The following is a 25,038-nucleotide window of genomic DNA, read 5'->3' as shown; positions in this document are numbered from 1 at the left end:
GAAACATTAGTTGCATCCATTTGCTAAATTAATAACCGTCAACAGTTGAAGGCTAGCGGCACAAAGCTCACTTTTCAGTATGAAATAGTGCGCTGTAGTGAAAAGTTGCTTCAAATTTCATCATGAAGTGTATCGCCATACACAGTATTTATGACGCTGTCAAGCCTTTGTACTTCTTCTTAAGACTAATGGGGTTCTGTGCAATTCCATGGAATTCTTCTCCAAATTCAAAGTCCAACTACAAGCCGCGCGCTTACGTTGCATTCTTCATCGTTTTAAATACATTCTTCACATACTACAGTCTAGTCGAGAATCAAATGCCGATTTTGTTCGCCTCCAAAATTATGAGCAAATCGTTCGACTTATTCTATATTATTTATTTACTCAACGCATCTAGTTCAATAATATACTTGTACATTGTTCGCTTCGATGTAGTTGCCATTTTTGAAGAACAGCACCAACTGGATAAAATCTTCAACAAGCTAAACCTTAAGATAAACTTTACCAGCCATTTCGTACTGTTGGTGGCCACAGTGTTGGCGGTGTTACTTTCGGCCCTCAGTTTGTGCACGGCATTTTATTTTTACTACATGGTGGCGCTTAAAACAGGAGCTAACGCGTCGTGGCGACAGTCCATTTACCTGGTGTACATATTCAACTTTTTGCTGACGATGCTGTACGCAACGGCGATGGTGCTATTACCACTGCAGCGGTTTTCAGCACTGAATCAGATATTCAGGTGAGTTTTTATAGCCTTGCTTATCGAAAAATGACTTCCGCTCGTACCCTTCTGGTGCTGAAATCAAAGATTGTTATACCTGCATGCATAATTGTCCAATCCACACCAGTTCTCGGATAACGAAACTATTGGCACTACGCCCCCCGGGGCATGGACTTCCTCTAACGTGGGATTTCTGCTCCAGCGCCTCTGACGAGACAGGAGAAACCGGGACCGACGTTTTACTTCACCATCCGATAGAAGCTCAGTGGATAAGGCGGGAATCGAACCCGCGTCTCATAGCATCATCGGGATCGGCAGCCGAAGCCGCTACCCCTGCGCCACGAGACCCACAGTTCTCGGATGTAGGATCTAAATTTGGAACAACTTTTTCTAAGCCACCATATTTTTATTCGCAAATTTTATTGACACCTTATATATATATATATAGAAAAATACACTCAATTATCTCGGCAACTTCTAAAATGATTTAAACCAATTCAAACTCACACAGAAAAAAAAAAACAATTCCCGTAATCGTGAATTGTGTTCATGAAGTTGATAACAACGAAGGAATTTATTCATGAGTATGGTGCATTTGCACTATAAACGTGAATATATTTCTTCGTGGATCTCAAATTCATGAACACAATTCACAATTACGTCACAATTGTGTCTGCCTGTGTGGATCAATCGGACCGCGCACTGGACTCACAATCCAGAGGTCGCCGGTTCGAATCCCGGGGCGGACGCAAAAAATTCTAAGTGTAAATATAGGTATTCGGTGCCCCCTCCCCGTGCCCACACCTTCACACTTAGGAGACCCGGGAGGCGGAGTCTTGTCGCAAAAAGAACGATACACACCTGTGGATCCGTTGACGAAACCGCAAGGTTTAAGAGGGCCACATTATAAGGTGTTACGTCGATTCCGTTATTCACAATTACGAGAATCTACTTTTTTCGTGCATTCCTAGGACCTGTTTGATTTTCAATTGCATATTCGACTGAATGAATTTTAAAATTTTAACCGGTGATATTTTTGGATTTTTTCATAATTAAAAGGAAAGTTTTTTTTAGAGACAACAGCTACTGTAACATTTATGTACAAAAAATGAAAAATGTGTATGGGCCTCTTCTAATGTAACGGTTGATTTGAGCTTTTGTTAAATATTTACTTTCGGAAAAAAATAATAAAAAATCACGATTGTTTATTTTTTTTCACATTGCAAGTTCTAATTACTTAAAACTTAAACGCCATTTTGACGTTTTTCTTGTGATATTTTTCTATCGTTTCTTTGTCTCAGCATCTGTCTGTCTAATCTTCAATGTATTTAAAGAAAGTTTATCGAACATTTTCTGAAATTCTTCTGATCCCTGATGATGATACGTAAATATTTGATAATCTGTAACTTTGAAAGGAAATTTCTGAGCAATTTGGTGTCTTGGGCAAAGTTGTAGGTGTTGTTTAGAAATATCCAGAAAAAATAGGTAAATGGAAAAAAATCCCGATTTTTACCGTTAAAACTCAATTTCCAAAATATGTATTTTTTTTATCATCAAGATTTTTTTATGTGTTTTAGGGAACCAAAACCAGCAACTTTTGAGCCAAAGAGAAAAATGGTCAAAAATTATGCCGCCAACTTATGATTTTTTGAGAAAAAAAATGGATTTTTGGAAAAACATATATTTTATACATAAATTTTGATTGATCATATTTTTTGATCTAAAATTTAACTTGCAATCGAAAAGTACTTAAAAGATTTTTTGATTTAGTACCCCGTTTGCAAAAAGTACTTTAGTGAAATTTTGATAAAGTGCACCGTTTTTAAGTAAAATCCATATTTAGGTTACTTTTTTGAAAATAGTCGCAGTAATTCATTTTTTAAAAATTAGTGCACATGTTTGCCCACGTTTGAAAATTTTTTTTTGAAAGGCTGAGAAAATTCTCTATATTTTGCTTTTTTGTACTTTGTTGATACGACCCTTAGTTGCTGAGATACACGGAGAGACCGTGCCCAGAAATTTTAACAATTAAAATTGTTGATTTTACTTTCGTTAATTTTAACAAAAACGTACTTGTTACTGCCAATATTCCGTTAGAATAACTAAAATTTAGTATTAATTTAATAACCTGTTTGTTGAAAATGCTAGAGGCAAAAAGCTAACAGATTTCCCGAACTCGAATGAACGTGCTCGACTGTTAGCTTTGGTTTTAGGAAAATCAAAAAATTTTTTGGTTGAATATAATTTACATTTGGTTGAATATTTAAAAGATGAACTTGGGTTTGTTTACGTCTGTCATTTGAAGTCAGGATTCGAACGAGAGCGGTCGATTTGTTGAGTTTGTGTTGTTAATTATGAAGTGAGAGGATGTGAAAGGTGAAACTTACACTATTTAGCTAATGTTGAAGTGGCACATCAAAGTGTTGCAACTGGGGAGGTGGAATTGGTGAGTAGGTTTGTTGATGATTTCTTTGCAGGTGATAAACTATGAAGAGCAAGAGGACGATTTGCCATGAGGACCTCCAATGCGAGTGAGTTGAACATGTTAGAAGAATGTTTGATGGAACGAGAGGGCAATAGAAGGGAAATGCGGGCCGACTCTTCACGGATAGAGCAGCTCGGGCAAATTTAACAAAATGTTGGTTAATCCAAGTAAGTATGGGTTTATTTTTGCACAATAATTTATCTAATGTGATTCTTATTAGAAAACTGAATCATTAAAAAGCTTCGTGCTTACGACGGATAAAATCTTAATGAACCATTATTTTTTTTCCAGAATCATCAATTATTAAATACATAGAAATGCCATGTGTAAGCAACATAAACAACATAAAAATAGAGATGAAGTAAAATATAAAAAAAAATAAAAATATATAAAATATATAAAAGAAGATAATTATTATCTTGAAAGTTTTGTTGCAAATACGACTGCTCAATAAACTGGTAAGTAAAACTCAAAATATTTTTTTCAGGAATCAAAGTACGTTGAATAAATTGAATCAAATGCAATGAAAGTTTGTTGCCAAAAATAATTGTTAAATTAATGCAACTTTGGTAAGTAGCATTATTGATATTTCTTCTTTCCTCAATATAATTTCATTTATTTACGTTTCTTTTTCAGTTTATAGCCGAAATTAAGAATTTTGTATTAAATTAATGTCAAATCCATTGTTAGAATATCCAATTACATCAAAATGAATTATAGTTCAAATCATAGATGAAAGGAACTCCAAAATTCTATTAGGTTATAAGAAACACGAAATTGTAAATTGATTATTTACTAATAAACACTACTTGAATTGAATTGTATTAAATTACTAATACATTTCACATGTCTATTTGCAGCAAAAGGTTCACTTTAGTGAAAATTCTGTTTCCAACCACAAGAAAAATAACTAAACCTGAGACCATTGTAGATGATGATGACTTATCGGATAATTTCACAGTGATGGTAAGTGGATACAACACTTAATTTTATACAACATAATAAAAATATAAGCTTAAAACTTGGTGAAAATTTAACAAAATTTGTAATATGCTTTTCATTATTTTTAGTTTAATGCAACGTAATTTTTTTTTTAAGGAGCGGCCGTGGCTTACTGGTTACGGTGTTCGCTTTCTAAGCGAATGGTCCTGGGTTCGATTCCCATCTGCTCCCAACGAGAAAGTATAGGAAATATTAATCTTGAAACTCTGAACATGAACGAAAAATCAAAGTCGCCCGAGTCGGGGTTCGATCCTCCGTCCTTTGGATTGGTAAGCAAAAAATGCTAACCACTAGGCCATCACGGCTTGATGAGCGACGTCTGGAATTAGAAATACTGTTACTATCAAACTATATACGCGCTGGGTCCTTGTCCATTTGACAAGGGTTCGGAAGTTCTAAATAACGTTTGAACCCGATTGGTGCAAACGTTCTTCAGGGCGGGGCTTGTCGATAAAAGCTGAGGGACCTCGCGCTCGGCTAGCCAGCGTAGAAATGGGTCACCGAAGCTCGGCAGAGCTAACACCTTCCAAATGCCTATGCGAGTTATTTGCATGTATAGGATGTAAAATCTAAAATACATGGAAACAACTCAATTTGTAAGAAGCGACCGCGTGGTCCCGTTTGGTTGGTTGCACACACACACACACACACACACACACACACACACACACACACACACACACACACACACACACACACACACACACACACACACACACACACACACACACACACACACAATGCAACGTAATTTTTTTAAACATTAATCAAACTTTACATGTTTTATAACAACAGTTAAAAAAAAGTTTTGTTTTGATGCTTTTAACAGTAACTTAACAACTTCATGCAAAAAAAAAACAAATTAGTACAAAACGTTAAATTTTTAGGCAGATTAAATGCGAAAATAAAAACACTCAGCATTAATTTGTGAGGCATTATTACAAAATTTACTGCAAATTCAATAAAAATATCGCTAACAACTGCTAGTTATTGACTACATGTACGAATATTTTTCTGAATTCAAGTAAGACAATAGTTAAAATATAGCTAGAAATTTGGCCCAGCCTATATCGTTAGATAATTAAAGAAAATATATATCAACACTTACATAAATTATGTCTAATTAAGAAATGTTTTGTTATAAAAATACTAATAATTTGCTGCATGCAAAAATATTTCGGTTGATACAACGAAAAAAAATTGTTGAAAAAAAGTTGAAAAACATTTCCCAGCCAGTCTTCAACAGAATATTCCACAATATTTCAGCTGAAAGCAAGAAATTTTTAGTTAATTTTCTGAAAAAAAATATTCTAGCAGTCGACTGCTAGAATTTTTTTTCGGCCATTTAACCAACAAAAATGGCAATTCCAAGTATTTTTTTAGTTAATTTTAATTATCGGTGGTCAGCAATTTCGGGTTAACAAAATCAACAATCGATTGTTGAAAAAAAGCTGTGTAAAAAATTAACCCATACTTTTAGTTAAATTAACCAAGATTTTCTTAGATTTGCCCCGGCCGGTCTCTCCGTGTATTGGCATGCAAAGGTTTAAAAACAGGAAAATCTATGTTTTCTGAGTCTCACCCAAGAAATCCATCATTTTCTAATGTCGATATCTCAGCAACTAATGGTCCGATTTTCAATAATAAAATTTGAAATATTTGTCAAATTTTCCGATCTTTTTGAAAACAATATTTTCAAAATTTTCCAGTCAAGACTAACATTTCAAAAGGGCCAAAATATTTTTTTCGAAAAGATCGAAAAATTTCACGAATGTTTCATATTTTATTATTGAAAATCGGACCATTAGTTGCTGAGATATCGGCATTAAAAAATTGTGGGTTGTTAGGGTGATACTTAGAAAACATCAATTTTCCTGTTTTTAAACCTTTGCATTGCAATATCTCAGCAACTAAGGGTCGTATCAACAAAGTTCAAAAAAGCAAAATATAGAGAATTTTCTCAGCTCTTCAAAAATATTTTTTTTCAGAAGTGGGCAAACATGTACACTTATTTTAAAAAAATGAAAAACTGCGTTTATTTTCAAAAAAGGCACCTAAATATGGATTTTACTTGAAAACGGTGCACTTTATCAAAAATTCACTAAAGTACTTTTTGATTGCAAATTTGATTTTACATCGAAAAATGAAGTTGAAAAAATTTTGCTACCAATATTTCAATTTTTGAAAAAATAAGTATTGATTAAAAAATTCATAACTCGGTCAAAGATTTTTTCACAACCTGGAAATTTCTGAAAAGTTGGCATTTCATGTCCTCTAAAACACATAAAAAATTGTATTTTTTGCAAATCAAGTTTTAGTGATAAAAAGTTAAATAAAAAATCACCAAAAATGTTTTTACTGTGTATCATGTTTTTCCAGTGTAGTCCATACCTACATCTTTGCCGAAGACACCAAATCGATCAAAAAATTCCTTCGAAAGATACAGATTTTTTAATTTTCATACATCATTTTTGTATGGCCAGCTGCCAAATTTGTATGGAAAATTAAATGGACAAACTAATGATGCAAAATGGCTTCTTTGGGCATACCGAAGGCACCAAAAAAGTTTCAGCCGGATTAAAAAATACAAAAAAAATCGAATGACCAAAATCTGAGAGAACTGCTCATAAGTGACCGTTTTGGAAAACATTTTATTTCGAAAAGTTTAGTAAAATTTGCTATTGTCCAATTGAAAATTGAAAAATTGAGGATTGTTAGGGTGAGACTTAGAAAACATCTATTTTCCTGTTTCTTTTTCTTAAAGCCGCTGTATCTCAGCAACCAGAGGTCCAATCTTCAATGTCTCTTTGACAAAACAAAATTTTTTTTTTCAGAAATGGTCACTCATGTTCACTATTTAAAAAAAAAAACGAAAAATTGCTAATACTTCGCTGAATCAAACTTTCGGTAGCTATATCTTGAAAACGAGACAATTTGTCAAAAAATCTTTAAAAGTACTTTTCGATTGAAAATTTAATTTTACATAAAAAATTAGGTCAATCAACTTTTTTTAATCAAAAAATCATAACTCGGCGGCAGAACTCTCAATGGCTCATAAGTTGCGGGTTTTAGTCTTGAAAATCAAAAAATACGTAGGGAAACAGCATCTTATTCCAGCGTGCCTCTAATATTGGCAGGTCAGAACTTTGACATTCAATTAAAGCTAATTAATTGAGCAAGCAAATTTCTATCAAAAGTTTTGCAAAATTAGTTGTTTAAATAGTGAAAATCAGAAAATTGGATGAAGTTAGGAGCGAGTGCTTAACCTGCCAAACATACGAGAATTTCCCCTATTTTGGAAAACTGAGTTTTAAAAACTCGGAATTTTTTTCCGTATACCTTTTTTTCTGGATACTCGTCAACAATACCTACAACTAGACCGATGCCACCGAATTGTTTAGAAAATTCATTAAAAAGTTATAGATTTTTGAATATCTACTTACCATTTTTGTATGGACAGCTGCCAAATTTATCTGGAGATTTGTATGGGTGAACCTCCACAAAGTTAGAGCCAAATAAAAAAAAATGGTCAAAACTGGCCGATTCCCCAGAGAATTGCTCATCTGTGAAAACTTCGAGTCAGTCGGTTAATGTTCAAGGGTCGCTGTTGAGATTTGTAGTTTGTATGGATATTTTTTGCCGACAGGACAGGTGGTGTTAATTGTGTGGAAATTTTGTCATGAGTGAGATTGATGTAAAATTAAACTTTTTTCGTAGCTTCGAATGGTTACGCTGACCGCTTTGTAAGCAGATATTCATGGGTTCGATTCCCATCTGCTCCAACCTTCCCTCGGATGGTTGAAGAAAACCGTCGGGCCCTTTATTCTATTTTTTGCATTTTTTTGAAAAATGGACACAAGCAAATTCAAATGGCGTCTCGGGCGTCGCGAAGCCTATCGTTTTTGCTGGAGTTGATGTTTGAGAAACATTTTCTTTTCCACATTCAAAACTGGGCAGCACTCGTCCGAGAGAAGGATTGCCTCGAGCCGAGAGAATTGTAGAATTTACGGACTCAGAGAACACAGCTGGATGCCTCAAATGTCATTAAAAAGTACAGTTAAATTTAAACAGTGAATTAAATATAATATAGCGGACAAAAAATATCAAGTTGTTGAAATGCCATTTTTCATGATTGCCTCGTTACGAAAACACAATATTGGCGGACACTAATTGGTGCAAAATTACCCTCGGAATATAACTAAACAAGCCCACTTCCTGTGTAAACATTCTAACGCACGCCCTCAGCTAGAGAATCAGAAAAAAACGGACCAGCTGGTTTGCGTTCAGTTGTCACCTTCCGTTCGCCCAACCTGGATCGCACAATGGTGGCCAACGTGCTGGACGCCCACCGGCAGATAACCTTTCCGCTAAAGTGCGTCGGACTGCACCCGCTGGTGACGGAGGGTCGGAACCGTCGGCAGCTGCACTATCGAATGCTGAACTGCGCGTTGATCCTGGCTTCGATCGGGTTCTACGGGTACTTGCTGTGGAACTACTCGCTGGACTCGGAGTTTTTCCGACTCAACAGCGGGTCGATTATCGTGCATCGGATGCTGGACTTTTTCTACCTGGCACGGTATACGATGTGCATTACGGTGTCCCTGTTTGGGTACTACTCGTTGGAGCGTTCTCAGCGGATGCTGGAGAAGTTGGAGCAGTGCAGCGATCGGTTGAAGAAGCTGAGCTTGTACAGGGGGGACCTGTTTGGATTTGTTAGTTCGCAGCGGTTCTTGAGGACTGTTCAGGGTTTGTCGTTCGTGGTGCCCTTTGTTGGAGTGCTCATAGTGAACTATTGTTTGACAGTTGGTGGTGGAACGGCGCATATTGGACTGCTTTCGAAGATTGCTCGGTATGTGTACTCCTGCTGCTACGTTCAGCTGTGGTTGCAGCCAACGTTTGTTATGCTGCTGATCTGGAAGCGGTATGCGGCACTCAACCGGATTATCAGGTAGTTGGATGTGATGCACGCTATAAACGGTGTTTACAATGTGGGTTAAGTTTCATTTTAATTAATTAGATTAGCGTGCCGTGAATCAACTTTTGAGGTGAATATCTGGAGTTTTTTTTGAAAAGGTCCAATAAACCAAATTTCCAGTTTTTGCTTTTTGGGTGTTTTTGGAACCTCCTTGAGTCAGGGGTATTGAAAAACACCCAAAAAGCAAAAACTGAAAATTTGGTTTATTGGACCTTTTCAAAAAAACTCCAGATATGTACGATGTAGAGGTGGGCAAAACCGCTCTTTTTTAGGAGCCGCTCATTTTCGTTCGCTCATTAAAAAGAGCCGCTCTTTTGAACGGCTCTTTCGCTATTTTTCAAAATTTTGATGAAAAGGGTTTTCTGAAATCGTTATTTCACATTAAACTTTTGCAAATAATTTGATAAAAAAAATTAAAACTGAAAACTAGAAGATGCCCTTCAAACCCATAGGTCTTGGCGGTCTCTAGGTCAAGATTTCAACTCGAACCTATACATTCAAGTAATTGAATGGCATCCAAACTTAAATCTACGATGTTGGAACAATTGCTTTTAATTTTATATTTTACTTGGAGAAAACATTCTGCGAACTCTTTTCATTCTGATTTAATCAATAAAGTCTGTAATTGCTCTAAAAGGATTTTTTCCCAAAATCTCTAAATTATTCAGTAAATTTTTGTTAATATTTTACAAATTATGCAATTTGAAATGCTCAAATTTGTATTCTGGTAATACTTTAATGTACAACAGTTTTTATTTCGTATTGTTTAATAAATAATTTTCCTTTGGAATTAAATTTCATAAGCATTGAAAAATTTGAAATTTTATTTTCAATTCTCAAAAACAAATTCAATACTAATTTTTTTTTGAAGTTCAATAAATTATATTTATAACAAAAATCATGCCATTTCGAGCCGGATTTTTCAAAAGACGAAAGTTTAAAAAAGAACCGCGGTTCTTTTTTGTGAGCCACGGATCTTTTGCTCTTTTTAGTAAACCGGCTCTTTGAGCGGCTCGCTCTTTTTTTGCCCACCTCTAGTTCGATGTGACCTTCGCGACTATCTGGCAACATTTACCACGACAACGATACATAACGTAGAAAGTGTGGCGCACGTTTCCTCACAGAACAGTTGTTTACTTATGGTACGTTCGTTTGAAGACTAGTCCCGCACTTATTGCCACACTCAGAGCTTTCAAAGTGTTTTTATGAAGAAACTCGTGCTAGTTTCACACGAGTTTTGCCGCCGTCTTGAAACTGAAACTCTAGTGCCGCACTCGATTTTTTTTCAGTTTCATACGAGTTACACGCACACTAACAAATGACGTTCGATAGAAACAAAACTGACACTGGGTCTTCAAACGAACGTACCATTGATAATTATACGAAAGTGTTTCATTAGCAGACCCACCTCTAGCTCCACCCATTATTTTGCACTCTTCTAATCGATTTCAACAGGATGTTGCTTTTTATCCGACTAGCAGTGTCAATTAAGGAATTGATTCAGTAGCACTTAAGATTTTGCGTAGCAAAATGAACATTTCAGTGCGTCGTTTGAAAAAAATAAGGCAGCCTGCAAGTTTGCCAACAGCAACGAGCTGTTTGGCGCATTTCAACCTGTGCTGCAAGCTGTTCGGAATCATTCCTCTGTTCACAAACCTGAAGCGCGAAAAGACCCGACGACCGCTGTACCTCTTGTTGAACTATCTTGGACTTGCCGCTTCCATGACAGCTTACGTTGCGATTTTACGGATGTCCTTTCGTGAAACGATTGTCCAAGTGGTTAACTCGTCACTGATGATCCTCATCATGGAGGGTGTCTATCGGCAGTACAGTATCGTCGGTTTGGTAGCAGTTGGACAGCTGCTGTACGAGGGTGTTGGCAAAATCACCACCATCTTGGACACGGTGGATCGCGAGTTGGCCCAAGCTGGCAACACTGGAACGCTGGTAACGTTCGACAGATTGGTGCACCGGTTGATCGTGTTTGGATTTTTGGCTCCTTTTCTACTCCTTGCGTTGGGAGCAGTGTTTTTGAACAGCCACGTTGACGTCAAGCCCGGACAGCTTCTGGTAATCGCAACCAACCTTTACGTGCAGTGTTCGTACGCGTTCATGCTGCTGCACCCAATCGTTACAGTGTTGGCAGTGTCGTTGCGCTTCCGCCGAGTCGATGAAACGATGAGGTGAGTGCTTTCAAACGAATTGATGTGAAATTTGATAGTTACAAACAATTACGCTAATTGATTTGTGTCAGTACTATAAGCGATCGATGCACCGTCAAACAGTTGCAAAATAGCGTTCTTCCCAGTCGCAACAAACTTGTACGATGCATTTCTCCCTCTAAGGTTGCTTCTTGTTCCGTTAGGGGTACAGCCATATTCCTTGCAAGTCAGTTCAACACCCCGTCAAAACCGGGTCCAGTTATGTGCGTGTTTGCTCGTTTGTGGCATCCTGATGACGTGGAACTACGATTACCGGTACTGGAACAAGTGGAACTCACCGGTGGTAATCATGTGTGGCACTGTGATGCAAACGGTTAGCTTTTGCGAACCCACGCTGGCTATCGTGGCAGGTTTCTTGCTGAAATCGAAAACACAACGTTTGCTGCTGAAGTTGCACCACTTCGATGTTCAGGTATGTATCTCTAAAAAAAAATCAACCATATTTAACTCTCATATTTTTTGCAGTATCAAAACCTCACCAAACAAGCGTTCAACTATCGAAAGCAGCAAAGCGGGATTGCAATTGGCTTTTACGGTCACCTCGTCATCTCCATGTGCTTCATGTTGAGCTATAACGCGTTCGTTAACGGTTTGTCGGAGCTGGGACTCATGACGTGCTTGACGCTTGCGTACAACTTATTGCACGTGATTGCAGTTAGCGCAAACTTTGCAGTGACGGAAGTGTTGGTTCTGCAAAGATTTCAAAAATTGAATGCAGCTCTACGGTATGTTTCTGATTCTAGGTTTTGTTCGTTACAATTTAGAGTACACAGAAAAAAATTGTGTAAATTTTAAAAGTGTAATTTTGAAAGGTTGGATAATTCTACCTCAATTAAGACTTCAGTGACATTAAACCAGAAAAGAAGTAAAATGACACGTTGTCAGTAGCGTGGTTCACGTTTCTATGAAAAAGACAAAAGTTGTTATTTTGTCTTGCATCAACCGGAATTTCGTTCTTTTATGTCCCCAGAAGCACTCCTGAAAATTTGAGCCCATTTGGTAAGGTCTAGGAGCTCCAGTTTTAATTTGAAATTTATATGGGATTTTGATTTATTTTCCATGGGAAACTATCTTTTTTTACATTGTATTAGGATTTTTTTTTTATAAATCGATGAAATGACTTGATTCTTATAGTAGGAGATAGGTTTTGAACTGGGGAACAACTTTGTAGAACATACCAACATGCTAGGAAGTGACCAGGGTAGGCAAATGGCAAAAAACCATCGCGAAGGACCCTTTAAAGATACATATACTTTTAGATGGTGGCTGGCCCCTTCAAAAGCCATCATCTAAAAGTATATGTATCTTTAAAGGGTCACTTCCTAGCATGTTGGTATGTTCTACAAAGTTGTTCCCCAGTTCAAAACCTATCTCCTACTATAAGAATCAAGTCATTTCATCGATTTATAAAAAAAAAATCCTAATACAATGTAAAAAAAGATAGTTTCCCATGGAAAATAAATCAAAATCCCATATAAATTTCAAATTAAAACTGGAGCTCCTAGACCTTACCAAATGGACTCAAATTTTCAAGAGTGCTTCTGGGGACATAAAATAACGAAATTCCGGTTGATGCAAGACAAAATAACAACTTTTGTCTTTTTCATAGAAACGTGAACCACGCTAGTTGTCAGACGTAATATTACACATTTTTCTTACATAAAAGGTGTACCAATTCTCAGATGTAATATTACTCAATGAGGAACGGCTATAAAATCATTCGAGAGGGAACATTCTGAATTAGACCTCCTAGACCCACCTTCACTCGATTGCACTCGATTATCTCGGCACTGGCTCAACCGTGTCTTACACTGTCTTGGTCTTACTGGATCCGTCTTTGGGTTGCCATAAGTCGCTATTGAGCAATTCCAACCCAAAACAGGAATTTTTTAGGTACCCTCTCCGATTTCAATGAAACTTTGTAGACATGTTATCCTACGCTTACAAAAGCCATTTTTGTGTAAATGGAGCCAGTTTCACTCGATAGTGACATTTTTAGAAGGGCGTAAGTGTTTTAAATATTTTTGTATTTCGTATTTTTGTATTGCTGTATCTCGAAGCCGTTGCATCGTATCAAAAAGTGGCCAAAGACAAACTTGTAGGAAATTTGACGGGCTTTCCGAAAAAAATACACTGAAAGAAAAAAACATGATTTATGATTTTAGCTAATTTATTATCAAGGTTACTAAACAACAATAAAAAATATTATGTTTTCAGTTATGAGCAATGTAATCAGCTTATAACTGTAAGCCCATACATCTAATTGAAATGTGGTCAAAGACAAACTTATGGGAAATTGGACGAGCTTTCCAGTAAAAATATTTTCGAGACTGAAAAATCAAGTCTGTCATATAGAAATTGCCAAAACCCATCAAAAAACCTTTTTTTTCAACATTTTTATTTTTAAAACCGCTGTAACTTTATAAGAACTGGACTCCTTATGATCAATAAGAAGATTTTTATGTAAAATTGTCTGGAGAATCGACTCACGCATTCGGTTTTTGAAATTTTTGACGTTTAGAGCACTTTTGAAAAAAAAAAACAGTTTCAGTAAATGATTTTTGTATTATTTAGGTGAGTTGCTCCATCTTGCATTTTTCGTGAGTCTTTTTGTAACATCTTAGGCTATTTTCACAAAAAAATTGAACGCAAAATAAAATCGTGGGCTCACCTTCAAATTTGACTTTTAAACTTAAAAATCACAAAATCTCATAAAAGTGGAGTGTTTTTTTCTTTCAGTGTATTTTTTTTCGGAAAGCCCGTCAAATTTCCTACAAGTTTGTCTTTGACCAATTATTGATACGATGCAACGGCTTCGAGAAACAGCAATATTTAAAATACGAAATACAACAATATTTAAAACACTTACGCCCTTCTCAAATGTCATTATCGAGTGAAACTGGCTTCATTTACACAAAATGGCTTATATAAGCGTAGGATAACATGTCTACAAAGTTTCATTGAAATCGAATAGGGTCGGGTACAACCGAAATTGCCGGAATTGATCTATTGAAAATTATGAAGTTTAGATAAGTACTTCAAAAGTTATGCTTAAGTAACGATTTCAACTAAAGTGCGGAAGATTGTACGAAACCCCGTCTTGTTATATATTTTTGAAAAGGATTAAGATCTTTCTAAAATGTCCAAAACATTGAAGATCTGATATCCCTATCAGTAGTTTAAGTCACTTATGTGAGTAATTCTCGCTGAAAGTGGACCACTATTTACACAAGGTGCTCAAAAATCAAAAGCAATGTACTTTTCCAATAGCCCCCACCAAGTTATGAATGAAACCATGTTTGGTTGGTTAAATTTGTCCTCACCTCGGCGCCACGAAGCTAATACATTTTTTTAAATTGGTAATTTTTTGACTTAGGCGCGTCTACAAAATTGCTAATAACTTTGCAAAACTTCAACGAACCCTTGATGTTTAGGGGTGTTTTGGAAAGGAAATGAGCAGAGCTTTCGAATGCACTTGTCAGAAAAATACCGTTCCATACATTTTTTAGCCATAAAACAACAATGTATTTTTAAAAGTCATTTTTGAAGGCCGGCGCCCCGCTTTATCGAAAAACTGACAAATCCATTCGAAAGCTGAGACGATTTCACATAAAGGACCAATAAATCTAAGGTGTATGTTCCTCCTATCTTTTTTAATCTAATTTTGTATCTGAGAGCGCAGCGCTCCGTTCGTATTTCGGGCGCCCAAAATGTTGCATTTGCTTGCCCCAATTCAAGGTTTTGTCAAACAATATAGGTGCTCACTTTTTAAATGATAGTTTATTGTCCAAGGATCAAGATGCACTATCGATAAATGACCAATATTTAAGTTTTTGGGTTCTGCCAGGCAATTTAATGTCGAAAAGTTGTTTTTGTTTACGTTTTTTGTTGTTAAATGCTTACTTACAATTGGGTGGACATTTTTACAGTAAAACTAATGAATGTAGCATGTAGAAAATTTTACCACGAACATTTTTCTCTAGGAGAAAACGTAATTTCGATACTCCAACGCAAAGATATTTGAGTTTTAGTGAGAAAAAAAGTGCCAATTTTACAAATTTTTCAGAATTAACAAGCACGGCCTATTATTTACATGCGGCATATGTATTGGAAGCCAAAGTATGGTTTCTTATAGTTATTTAGGTCGCTGAATTCGGACCTGCAATCAAATTTCAGGTAAACAGTAAAATTTGGAGCCACACCCAAAAGTTATTTGCGGTAATATGCTGTAATTTTAATCGCTAGTGAATTCGGTCATATTTCATTTTTTGCTCACCTTTAATTTATATTTTACTCACGGATTTTTTTATGGAGAATGTTTTTTTTTTTCAAGTTCTGATTGTTTTGAGATTGTCAGAAAACCTCGTTTTGTGAGATGGCTGGTTTTAATGTAAACTTAAAAATAAATGAAAACTCTAGATTTTTTAGGAATTTTTTTTAATGATTTTGGGTACGATTGTTTACGTCTAAATTGACAGTCATTAATTAATGACGATTTCCATAACTTTTTAAGGAATAGGAAAATCGCTTCCAACCATTTTCACTACACGCAAATGACATTTGAGCGTGGCTCAAATCTGGAGCAACATAAGAAAAGGGCGGATAAGCATTTTGACAGCTGAAACTATTTTCAAAACTACAAGACAACACGTAACTTTTTCCCAAAACTCAAAGTGTTAAAAAATAGCAAGTCTTCCCAGCTACCTTCTACCGCAGCTTTCGTTAAATAGTTACCTGTTGTCTCATAATTTGCGAAATAGTTTTAGCTGTCAAAATGCTTATGCGCCCTTTTCAAATGTTGCTCCAGAAATATCACTGTTCACTGTTTACCTGAAATTTGATTGCAGGTCCGAATTCAGCGACCTAAATAACTATAAGAAACCATACTTTGGCTTCCAATACATATGCCGCATGTAAATAATAGGCCGTGCTTGTTAATTCTGAAAAATTTGTAAAATTGGCACTTTTTTTCTCACTAAAACTCAAATATCTTTGCGTTGGAGTATCGAAATTACGTTTTCTCCTAGAGAAAAATGTTCGTGGTAAAATTTTCTACATGCTACATTCATTAGTTTTACTGTAAAAATGTCCACCCAATTGTAAGTAAGCATTTAACAACAAAAAACGTAAACAAAAACAACTTTTCGACATTAAATTGCCTGGCAGAACCCAAAAACTTAAATATTGGTCAATTATCGATAGTGCATCTTGATCCTTGGGCAATAAACTATCATTTAAAAAGTGAGCACCTATATTGTTTGACAAAACCTTGAATTGGGGCAAGCAAATGCAACATTTTGGGCGCCCGAAATACGAACGGAGCGCTGCGCTCTCAGATACAAAATTAGATTAAAAAAGATAGGAGGAACATACACCTTAGATTTATTGGTCCTTTATGTGAAATCGTCTCAGCTTTCGAATGGATTTGTCAGTTTTTCGATAAAGCGGGGCGCCGGCCTTCAAAAATGACTTTTAAAAATACATTGTTGTTTTATGGCTAAAAAATGTATGGAACGGTATTTTTCTGACAAGTGCATTCGAAAGCTCTGCTCATTTCCTTTCCAAAACACCCCTAAACATCAAGGGTTCGTTGAAGTTTTGCAAAGTTATTAGCAATTTTGTAGACGCGCCTAAGTCAAAAAATTACCAATTTAAAAAAATGTATTAGCTTCGTGGCGCCGAGGTGAGGACAAATTCAACCAACCAAACATGGTTTCATTCATAACTTGGTGGGGGCTATTGGAAAAGTACATTGCTTTTGATTTTTGAGCACCTTGTGTAAATAGTGGTCCACTTTCAACGAGAATTACTCATGTGTTATTTATACACTTTTTTATAGGCCGGATCTCAGATATTTTGATAAAAACGTTGTCCGGATCTATCATGCGACCTGTTTGATTACCTATCGAAAAATCCTTCCAACGCGCCCAAAATATTGATGATCTGACAGCCCTCTCAATATTATTAGTGTTAATTTACCCTTAACCCTTAACCGATTTCGCTAAAATGTTCACAGTTACTTATTTTTGCCTAAGGAATCGAATCAGGGAGTATTTTTATTGTCACACCAGTGGGTAATCAGAAGACCTTTCCAACACGACCTATTGAATAAAAATCTAACAACCGTATCAAATGAAAAATATATACAGCAATTCCCCACGAAAACAGCATGGAAAAAAACAAAAGTGCTCGGATCGGGCTCAAAATTTTTGTGGGAGTTCCCTGGCCGAAATGATTAGACCCGTATTTTTTTGTTTGGCCATTAGGGTGACCTACGCCGTGTTAGGGTGGTCTGAAAAATTGCCATTTTCGTCGATTTTCGCAAAAACCACTTTTTTCGAAAAATCATAACTCCTCGCCATTTCAACCGATTTCAATTGTCTTATACGCAAATGAAAGGTGATAAGTTGGCCTTTCAAAAAAAATAGTAAGAAGTTTCAAAAATCTAGCCTAACATATGAAAACTTTAAAATGCCGTTTTGACGGTGTCTAGACCAAAGAGCCTATGTCTGGAAATAATTTTATCGGATTCCCCGGACATTTTTACATAACATACTAAAAAATGGGAGGAGTTCATTAACAGGATTCCGAGATATGATTTTTTGAAAATAAAATCCGTGTTTTCTGACGCGCCGCGCGCAAAAACCGGAGAATGACGAAATTGGTAAAAAATCAACTTTTTTCACAAAAACGCGATAACTTAAAAATTTCAGCGATGACCTATACATGTCTGGGTACCAAAAGTTGCGTCTTTTAATTACGAAAATTTTGGCCCGATCCGAGCACTTTTGTTTTTTTCCATGCTGTTTTCGTGGGGAATTGCTGTATATATATATATTAGGATGTTTCTTCCAAAACCAAAAGTTCTCAGAATCAGGCAAACCGAGGTTCCCCTAGTAGAGGATACCCATAGGGACTCTCATGCCAAATATCAGCCCATTTGGTTGAGAATTCGCCTTCCCCAGCGGTTTAAAGTTTACATGGAAATTACTATGGGATTTTTATGCTTTTCGTTCAATCGTTCCTACAGGTCTGGGGACAACATGGATTCACTCGGAATAAAGACAGGTGTGTAGGGGATGGTCCAATGAACACACTCCAGAAGGAATTAGGCTTGTCCATTCTGTCCCCAAGGTGCGCATTGGATCGACGTCCGGTGTCTCCAAAACCAACGATTCATCCTTCAAAAGCATCGCATTTCCTTAGTATGCTATGACGGCTAGGTGGAAACCACGACGCCCCATATGAGACGGTGAACACGTGGAGAGGCATCGATTGCATTTTTAACACAAAATCATCATTTAACTTTATTTAGAATAGTTGAAATTCTTTCAGGAACATCAAAAATTATAATTTTAGTACTTTGAAGGATGTTTCTGAACCAAAACTCGAGTAGATGCTCTGGCACGTGTTCACCGTGACATGGGACGTCGTAATTTTCTCCTAGTCGTCATAGCATACTAAGGACAATGCGTACATTTGAAGGGTGAATCGATGATTCTGGAGACACCGGACGTCGATCCAATGCGCACCTTGGGGACAGAATGGACAAGCCTAATTCCTTCTGGAATTTGTTCATTGGACCATCCCCTACTCACCTGTCTTTATTCCGAATGAATCCATGTTGTCCCAAGACCTGTAGGAACGATTGAACGAAAAGCATAAAACTCCCATAGTAATTTACATGTAAACTTTGAACCGCTGGGGACAGGCCAATTCTCAACCAAATGGGCTGATATTTGGCATGAGAGTCCCTATGGGTATCCTCTACTAGGGGAACCTCGGTTTGTCTGATTCTGAGAACTTTTTTGTTTGGCTGAAACACCCTAATATATATCAATGTGAGGAAGGCTTCAATCACCTTAGCGGGGATTATATATCGTTTTGGTTGCATTTGAAAGGTATTTTGAAGCACTTCAAAATACATCAGAAATCTTTTACATATCGATGCCTCCCTTCTCTTTTGTGCTAACTAGATAGGAATCCCAGCAAGCTTAGTACAAAAGAGCACAGAGGCATCGATATGTAAAAGATTTCTGATGTATTTTAGACCTCAAACTTTAATGCCCGTTTTACCCCGCGTCCCTTAACCGTAGATGGCTAATATTGAATTTGTATAGATAAACAAACGCATTGGGCGGCTTTTGCTTGTTGTTACCACCTCCTGTTTATAGATCTCTCTTTTTGTCACAATACATAGGTGCAAATCGACGCAAATACGTGTTACACGGTGTATTTAGAATATTTGAACAAGCAAAAGCAAACACGGCAACATTCATCGCTCGGAGTGATATACAACTAATAATTAGGGACCAATTAGTACCACAGAAGACCACTTGCTGGGTATCCTTTTACCATTGTGCTTCCGCTTCAACCAGTAGCAAAATGTCCTCCATTCAGACCGCATCGAGCTTGTACGATGCGATTTTCCCACTAAGATTACTTCTGGTACCATTGGGTCTACAACCTTGTGTTTTGCGTGTTCAAAAGAGCTCAATGCCTCACCGGTGGCTCCTTTGGGTGCACTTTTTGTTTAGCTTAGTGAGCTGGATCATCCTGGTGGTTTGCAACTATGATTCCCGATATTGGAACAAACTCAGGTCCACGATCGCCATCAAGAGCAGTAATCTAATGCAGGGGATTTGCCTTTGCGAACCAGTACTGGCCATTGTGGTCGGCTTTTTGACGAGTGCCAAATTGCCTCATCTTTTCAATCTGCTGTATCTCTTTGATGATCAGGTAGATCTGACAACTTTAGTCCGATATCCCTTTGTAATCGTGAGTTTCGTTACAGCTCCGTTCTACAACAGGTTTGACGTTGAACCACCAAAAACACCAACGATTTACCGTCGTTTGCATGGTTGTTCCCGTTACCGTTGGTGTAACTTATATGCTCACTTACAACGTTTACCAGGACACTTTGCGCGAAATGGGAATCATGCAATGTTTAACGATATTGTACAACCTGCTGCACGTCGCTGCCACGTGTGTCAATTTTGTTGTGATAGGAGTGCTGGTGTTGATTCGATTCCGGCGATTGAGCTGTGCACTAAGGTAACTAAACATTTGGAAACGATGAAAATGGATCAAATGTTTACGTCTCGTCCGAAGATCGATAGTCATCGATTTTCTTTTCCGAATTTTCTCCACTCGCAAACAGATTCATAATTCACGCTGAGATATTCCCAAACAGTATGAATCAGCCATCAATTAGGAAAATTATAGCCACTCCCATCGACAGCCGTCAACCGTCTGACGTTCCATCAAGCCGCTTCAGTTGCGAAATGGCTTCCAACCGGGTGGCATCCAGCACCAACACCACCGTTGTGTATGCCTTTCGTCCGTTGCAATTGTTTCTTATCGTGCTAGGGTTGTCACCCTGTGTCGAGCGTCGCGGTGGACACCGCCACCGGCGGGTGCTCTGCTGGGCTCAGTTTCTTGTATGTACCGTGAACTATTGCTATCTATGCGTGTGGAACAATGACTTTGACTTCTGGAACCTATTTAATTCGCAAATCTCGGTCAAAAGCGGAATCGTGTTTCAAACCGTGAGCTTGATCTATCCTCTTATTTTGCTAGTGCTGAACTTTGCCTTAAGTGATTCTTTCGAAACAATTACAGAAGAATTGCATGTGATAGATGAAAAGTTAAATGATACAACCGGGTCCTGTTACGACCATCGAAGACATCGTAGAGCAGTGATAATCTTAATGATCGGTATCGCGATGGTAGCAGGGACCATGATATTGATTTGTCATCCATTTATGTACGGCAAACGTTTTCTGAAATTAAAGCTTATCGTGAGTCAACTAGTTGGCCAAGCACATATGGCAGCAATTTGCATTTATTTCGTGGTGATTGTGTGGTTCGTTTGCGCTCGCTATCAACGAGTTGTGGAATCGTTAAGGTAAGATTGTCAATTATAATGCAGATAATTTTTATATTTTGTCATATTAGCTTTATGAAAAAACATCTTTTGTTATGCACATGGTAGCGAATCATCAAACATTTGAATAAACAAAATACAAAAATACAAAAATACAAAAATACAAAAATACAAAAATACAAAAATACAAAAATACAAAAATACAAAAATACAAAAATACAAAAATACAAAAATACAAAAATACAAAAATACAAAAATACAAAAATACAAAAATACAAAAATACAAAAATACAAAAATACAAAAATACAAAAATACAAAAATACAAAAATACAAAAATACAAAAATACAAAAATACAAAAATACAAAAATACAAAAATACAAAAATACAAAAATACAAAAATACAAAAATACAAAAATACAAAAATACAAAAATACAAAAATACAAAAATACAGAAATACAAAAATACAAAAATACAAAAATACAAAAATACAAAAATACAAAAATACAAAAATACAAAAATACAAAAATACAAAAATACAAAAATACAAAAATACAAAAATACAAAAATACAAAAATACAAAAATACAAAAATACAAAAATACAAAAATACAAAAATACAAAAATACAAAAATACAAAAATACAAAAATACAAAAATACAAAAATACAAAAATACAAAAATACAAAAATACAGAAATACAAAAATACAAAAATACAGAAATACAAAAATACAAAAATACAAAAATACAAAAATACAAAAATACAAAAATACAAAAATACAAAAATACAAAAATACAAAAATACAAAAATACAAAAATACAAAAATACAAAAATACAAAAATACAAAAATACAAAAATACAAAAATACAAAAATACAAAAATACAAAAATACAAAAATACAAAAATACAAAAATACAAAAATACAAAAATACAAAAATACAAAAATACAAAAATACAAAAATACAAAAATACAAAAATACAAAAATACAGAAATACAAAAATACAAAAATACAGAAATACAAAAATACAAAAATACAAAAATATAAAAATACAAAAATACAAAAATACAAAAATACAAAAATACAAAAATACAAAAATACAAAAATACAAAAATACAAAAATACAAAAATACAAAAATACAAAAATACAAAAATACAAAAATACAAAAATACAAAAATACAAAAATACAAAAATACAAAAATACAAAAATACAAAAATACAAAAATACAAAAATACAAAAAAAAACAAAAATACAAAAATACAAAAATACAAAAATACAAAAATACAAAAATACAAAAATACAAAAATACAAAAATACAAAAATACAAAAATACAAAAATACAAAAATACAAAAATACAAAAATACAAAAATACAAAAATACAAAAATACAAAAATACAAAAATACAAAAATACAAAAATACAAAAATACAAAAATACAAAAATACAAAAATACAAAAATACAAAAATACAAAAATACAAAAATACAAAAATACAAAAATACAAAAATACAAAAATACAAAAATACAAAAATACAAAAATACAAAAATACAAAAATACAAAAATACAAAAATACAAAAATACAAAAATACAAAAATACAAAAATACAAAAATACAAAAATACAAAAATACAAAAATACAAAAATACAAAAATACAAAAATACAAAAATACAAAAATACAAAAATACAAAAATACAAAAATACAAAAATACAAAAATACAAAAATACAAAAATACAAAAATACAAAAATACAAAAATACAAAAATACAAAAATACAAAAATACAAAAATACAAAAATACAAAAATACAAAAATACAAAAATACAAAAATACAAAAATACAAAAATACAAAAATACAAAAATACAAAAATACAAAAATACAAAAATACAAAAATACAAAAATACAAAAATACAAAAATACAAAAATACAAAAATACAAAAATACAAAAATACAAAAATACAAAAATACAAAAATACAAAAATACAAAAATACAAAAATACAAAAAACAAAAATACAAAAATACAAAAATACAAAAATACAAAAATACAAAAATACAAAAATACAAAAATACAAAATACAAAAATACAAAAATACAAAAATACAAAAATACAAAAATACAAAAATACAAAAATACAAAAATACAAAAATACAAAAATACAAAAATACAAAAATACAAAAATACAAAAATACAAAAATACAAAAATACAAAAATACAAAAATACAAAAATACAAAAATACAAAAATACAAAAATACAAAAATACAAAAATACAAAAATACAAAAATACAAAAATACAAAAATACAAAAATACAAAAATACAAAAATACAAAAATACAAAAATACAAAAATACAAAAATACAAAAATACAAAAATACAAAAATACAAAAATACAAAAATACAAAAATACAAAAATACAAAAATACAAAAATACAAAAATACAAAAATACAAAAATACAAAAATACAAAAATACAAAAATACAAAAATACAAAAATACAAAAATACAAAAATACAAAAATACAAAAATACAAAAATACAAAAATACAAAAATACAAAAATACAAAAATACAAAAATACAAAAATACAAAAATACAAAAATACAAAAATACAAAAATACAAAAATACAAAAATACAAAAATACAAAAATACAAAAATACAAAAATACAAAAATACAAAAATACAAAAATACAAAAATACAAAAATACAAAAATACAAAAATACAAAAATACAAAAATACAAAAATACAAAAATACAAAAATACAAAAATACAAAAATACAAAAATACAAAAATACAAAAATACAAAAATACAAAAATACAAAAATACAAAAATACAAAAATACAAATATACAAAAATACAAAAAAAAAATACAAAAATTCAATAAAAACTATTTAAAGTAAATACTAGTAATTTTGAATCGATTCTTGACCTTGAAAAGTTGAAAGTAAACGCTATTTGACAAAACAAGTAATGCCGCATATACATTTCAACGGCAGATTACAATCCAAACAAAGGTGCAGGCTGTTCTTCTCCAGACCGTAGAAACTGAAACTGATATTACCAAAATTCAAGGCACAGTCCCGTTTGAGACATGGAAACGCTAACACCTCCTCGTCAATCAAAATGTTGTGGTTTAACGTCGTCACCATCTACGAATCTCTTCGTCCACTTTACTACCCGCTGAAGATTTGTGGCCTCGCTCCAGGCCCGTTCCATCGCACTAAACGACGGTACCGCTGGAGAGAACGTTTGTACGCAGCGGTGGCCGCTTCAGGATATTCGTGGGCATTTTACGTCAACTTTTTCATGCAAAACTTTTCCTATCTGCAAAGTTCATCTCTGATCGTCGTGATATGTTACGTGTTTACCGTGTTTCTGTTTCTGATTGAGATCTTCACGGTGCTCCGAAGTGTCACCGTGTGGCCCAAAGTGCAAAGACTCTTTCGCAAGCAGCACGAGGTGGATCAATCCCTGCGGTGGCTCAACGTGCCAATTGACCACGCCGGTTGCCATCGACGGCTGACGGTGACGATTTGGGCCGTGCTGATCCTGTTGACAGCGGCCGTTTTGGTTAGCTATCGGAGGGCCATTTCAAAATCCGCGCTCGGGTTCAGTTCGACGCGACTGCTTACGTACCTGGTGCAATCCCTCGGGTACGCGTTGGTCGTGGGTCTTCCGATTGTGGTGGTTCTGCTGTTGAAGTGCCGATTTCGCGCCGTCAACGACGCGTTCAGGTGAGTTTTGGTCAATAAC

The 25,038-nt window shown here is 34.8% G+C and overlaps 1 protein-coding gene across 1 annotated transcript; it reads left to right on the top strand.

Annotated features, from left to right (window-relative positions):
• Window positions 1-8,078: 8,078 nt before the first annotated feature.
• Window positions 8,079-25,027, top strand: LOC120431068 (uncharacterized). The gene is made up of 5 exons (XM_039596223.2): window positions 8,079-8,739; window positions 10,749-11,366; window positions 11,577-11,817; window positions 11,871-12,059; window positions 24,364-25,027. The coding sequence occupies exons 1-5, from the start codon at window positions 8,531-8,533 to the stop codon at window positions 25,021-25,023; spliced, it is 1,917 nt and encodes a 638-aa protein (XP_039452157.1). The 5' UTR covers window positions 8,079-8,530; the 3' UTR covers window positions 25,024-25,027.
• Window positions 25,028-25,038: the final 11 nt, after the last annotated feature.

Source organism: Culex pipiens, chromosome 3 (genome assembly GCF_016801865.2).
Source record: "Culex pipiens pallens isolate TS chromosome 3, TS_CPP_V2, whole genome shotgun sequence".
Taxonomy (NCBI): Eukaryota; Metazoa; Arthropoda; class Insecta; order Diptera; family Culicidae; genus Culex; species Culex pipiens.
The sequence above is the reverse complement of the archived record's forward strand: the minus strand, read 5'-3'. Positions and strand labels throughout refer to the sequence as shown.

Excerpts from the sequence above, each read along its gene's own strand:
- LOC120431068 (XM_039596223.2), top strand. The coding sequence starts at position 8,531 with ATGGTGGCCAACGTGCTGGACGCCCACCGGCAGATAACCTTTCCGCTA. Across the intron at positions 11,818-11,870 it reads TGCACCACTTCGATGTTCAG|TATCAAAACCTCACCAAACA; the intron begins GTATGTATCTCT and ends TATTTTTTGCAG. Across the intron at positions 12,060-24,363 it reads ACTTATTGCACGTGATTGCA|TCCCGTTTGAGACATGGAAA; the intron begins GTTAGCGCAAAC and ends TTCAAGGCACAG.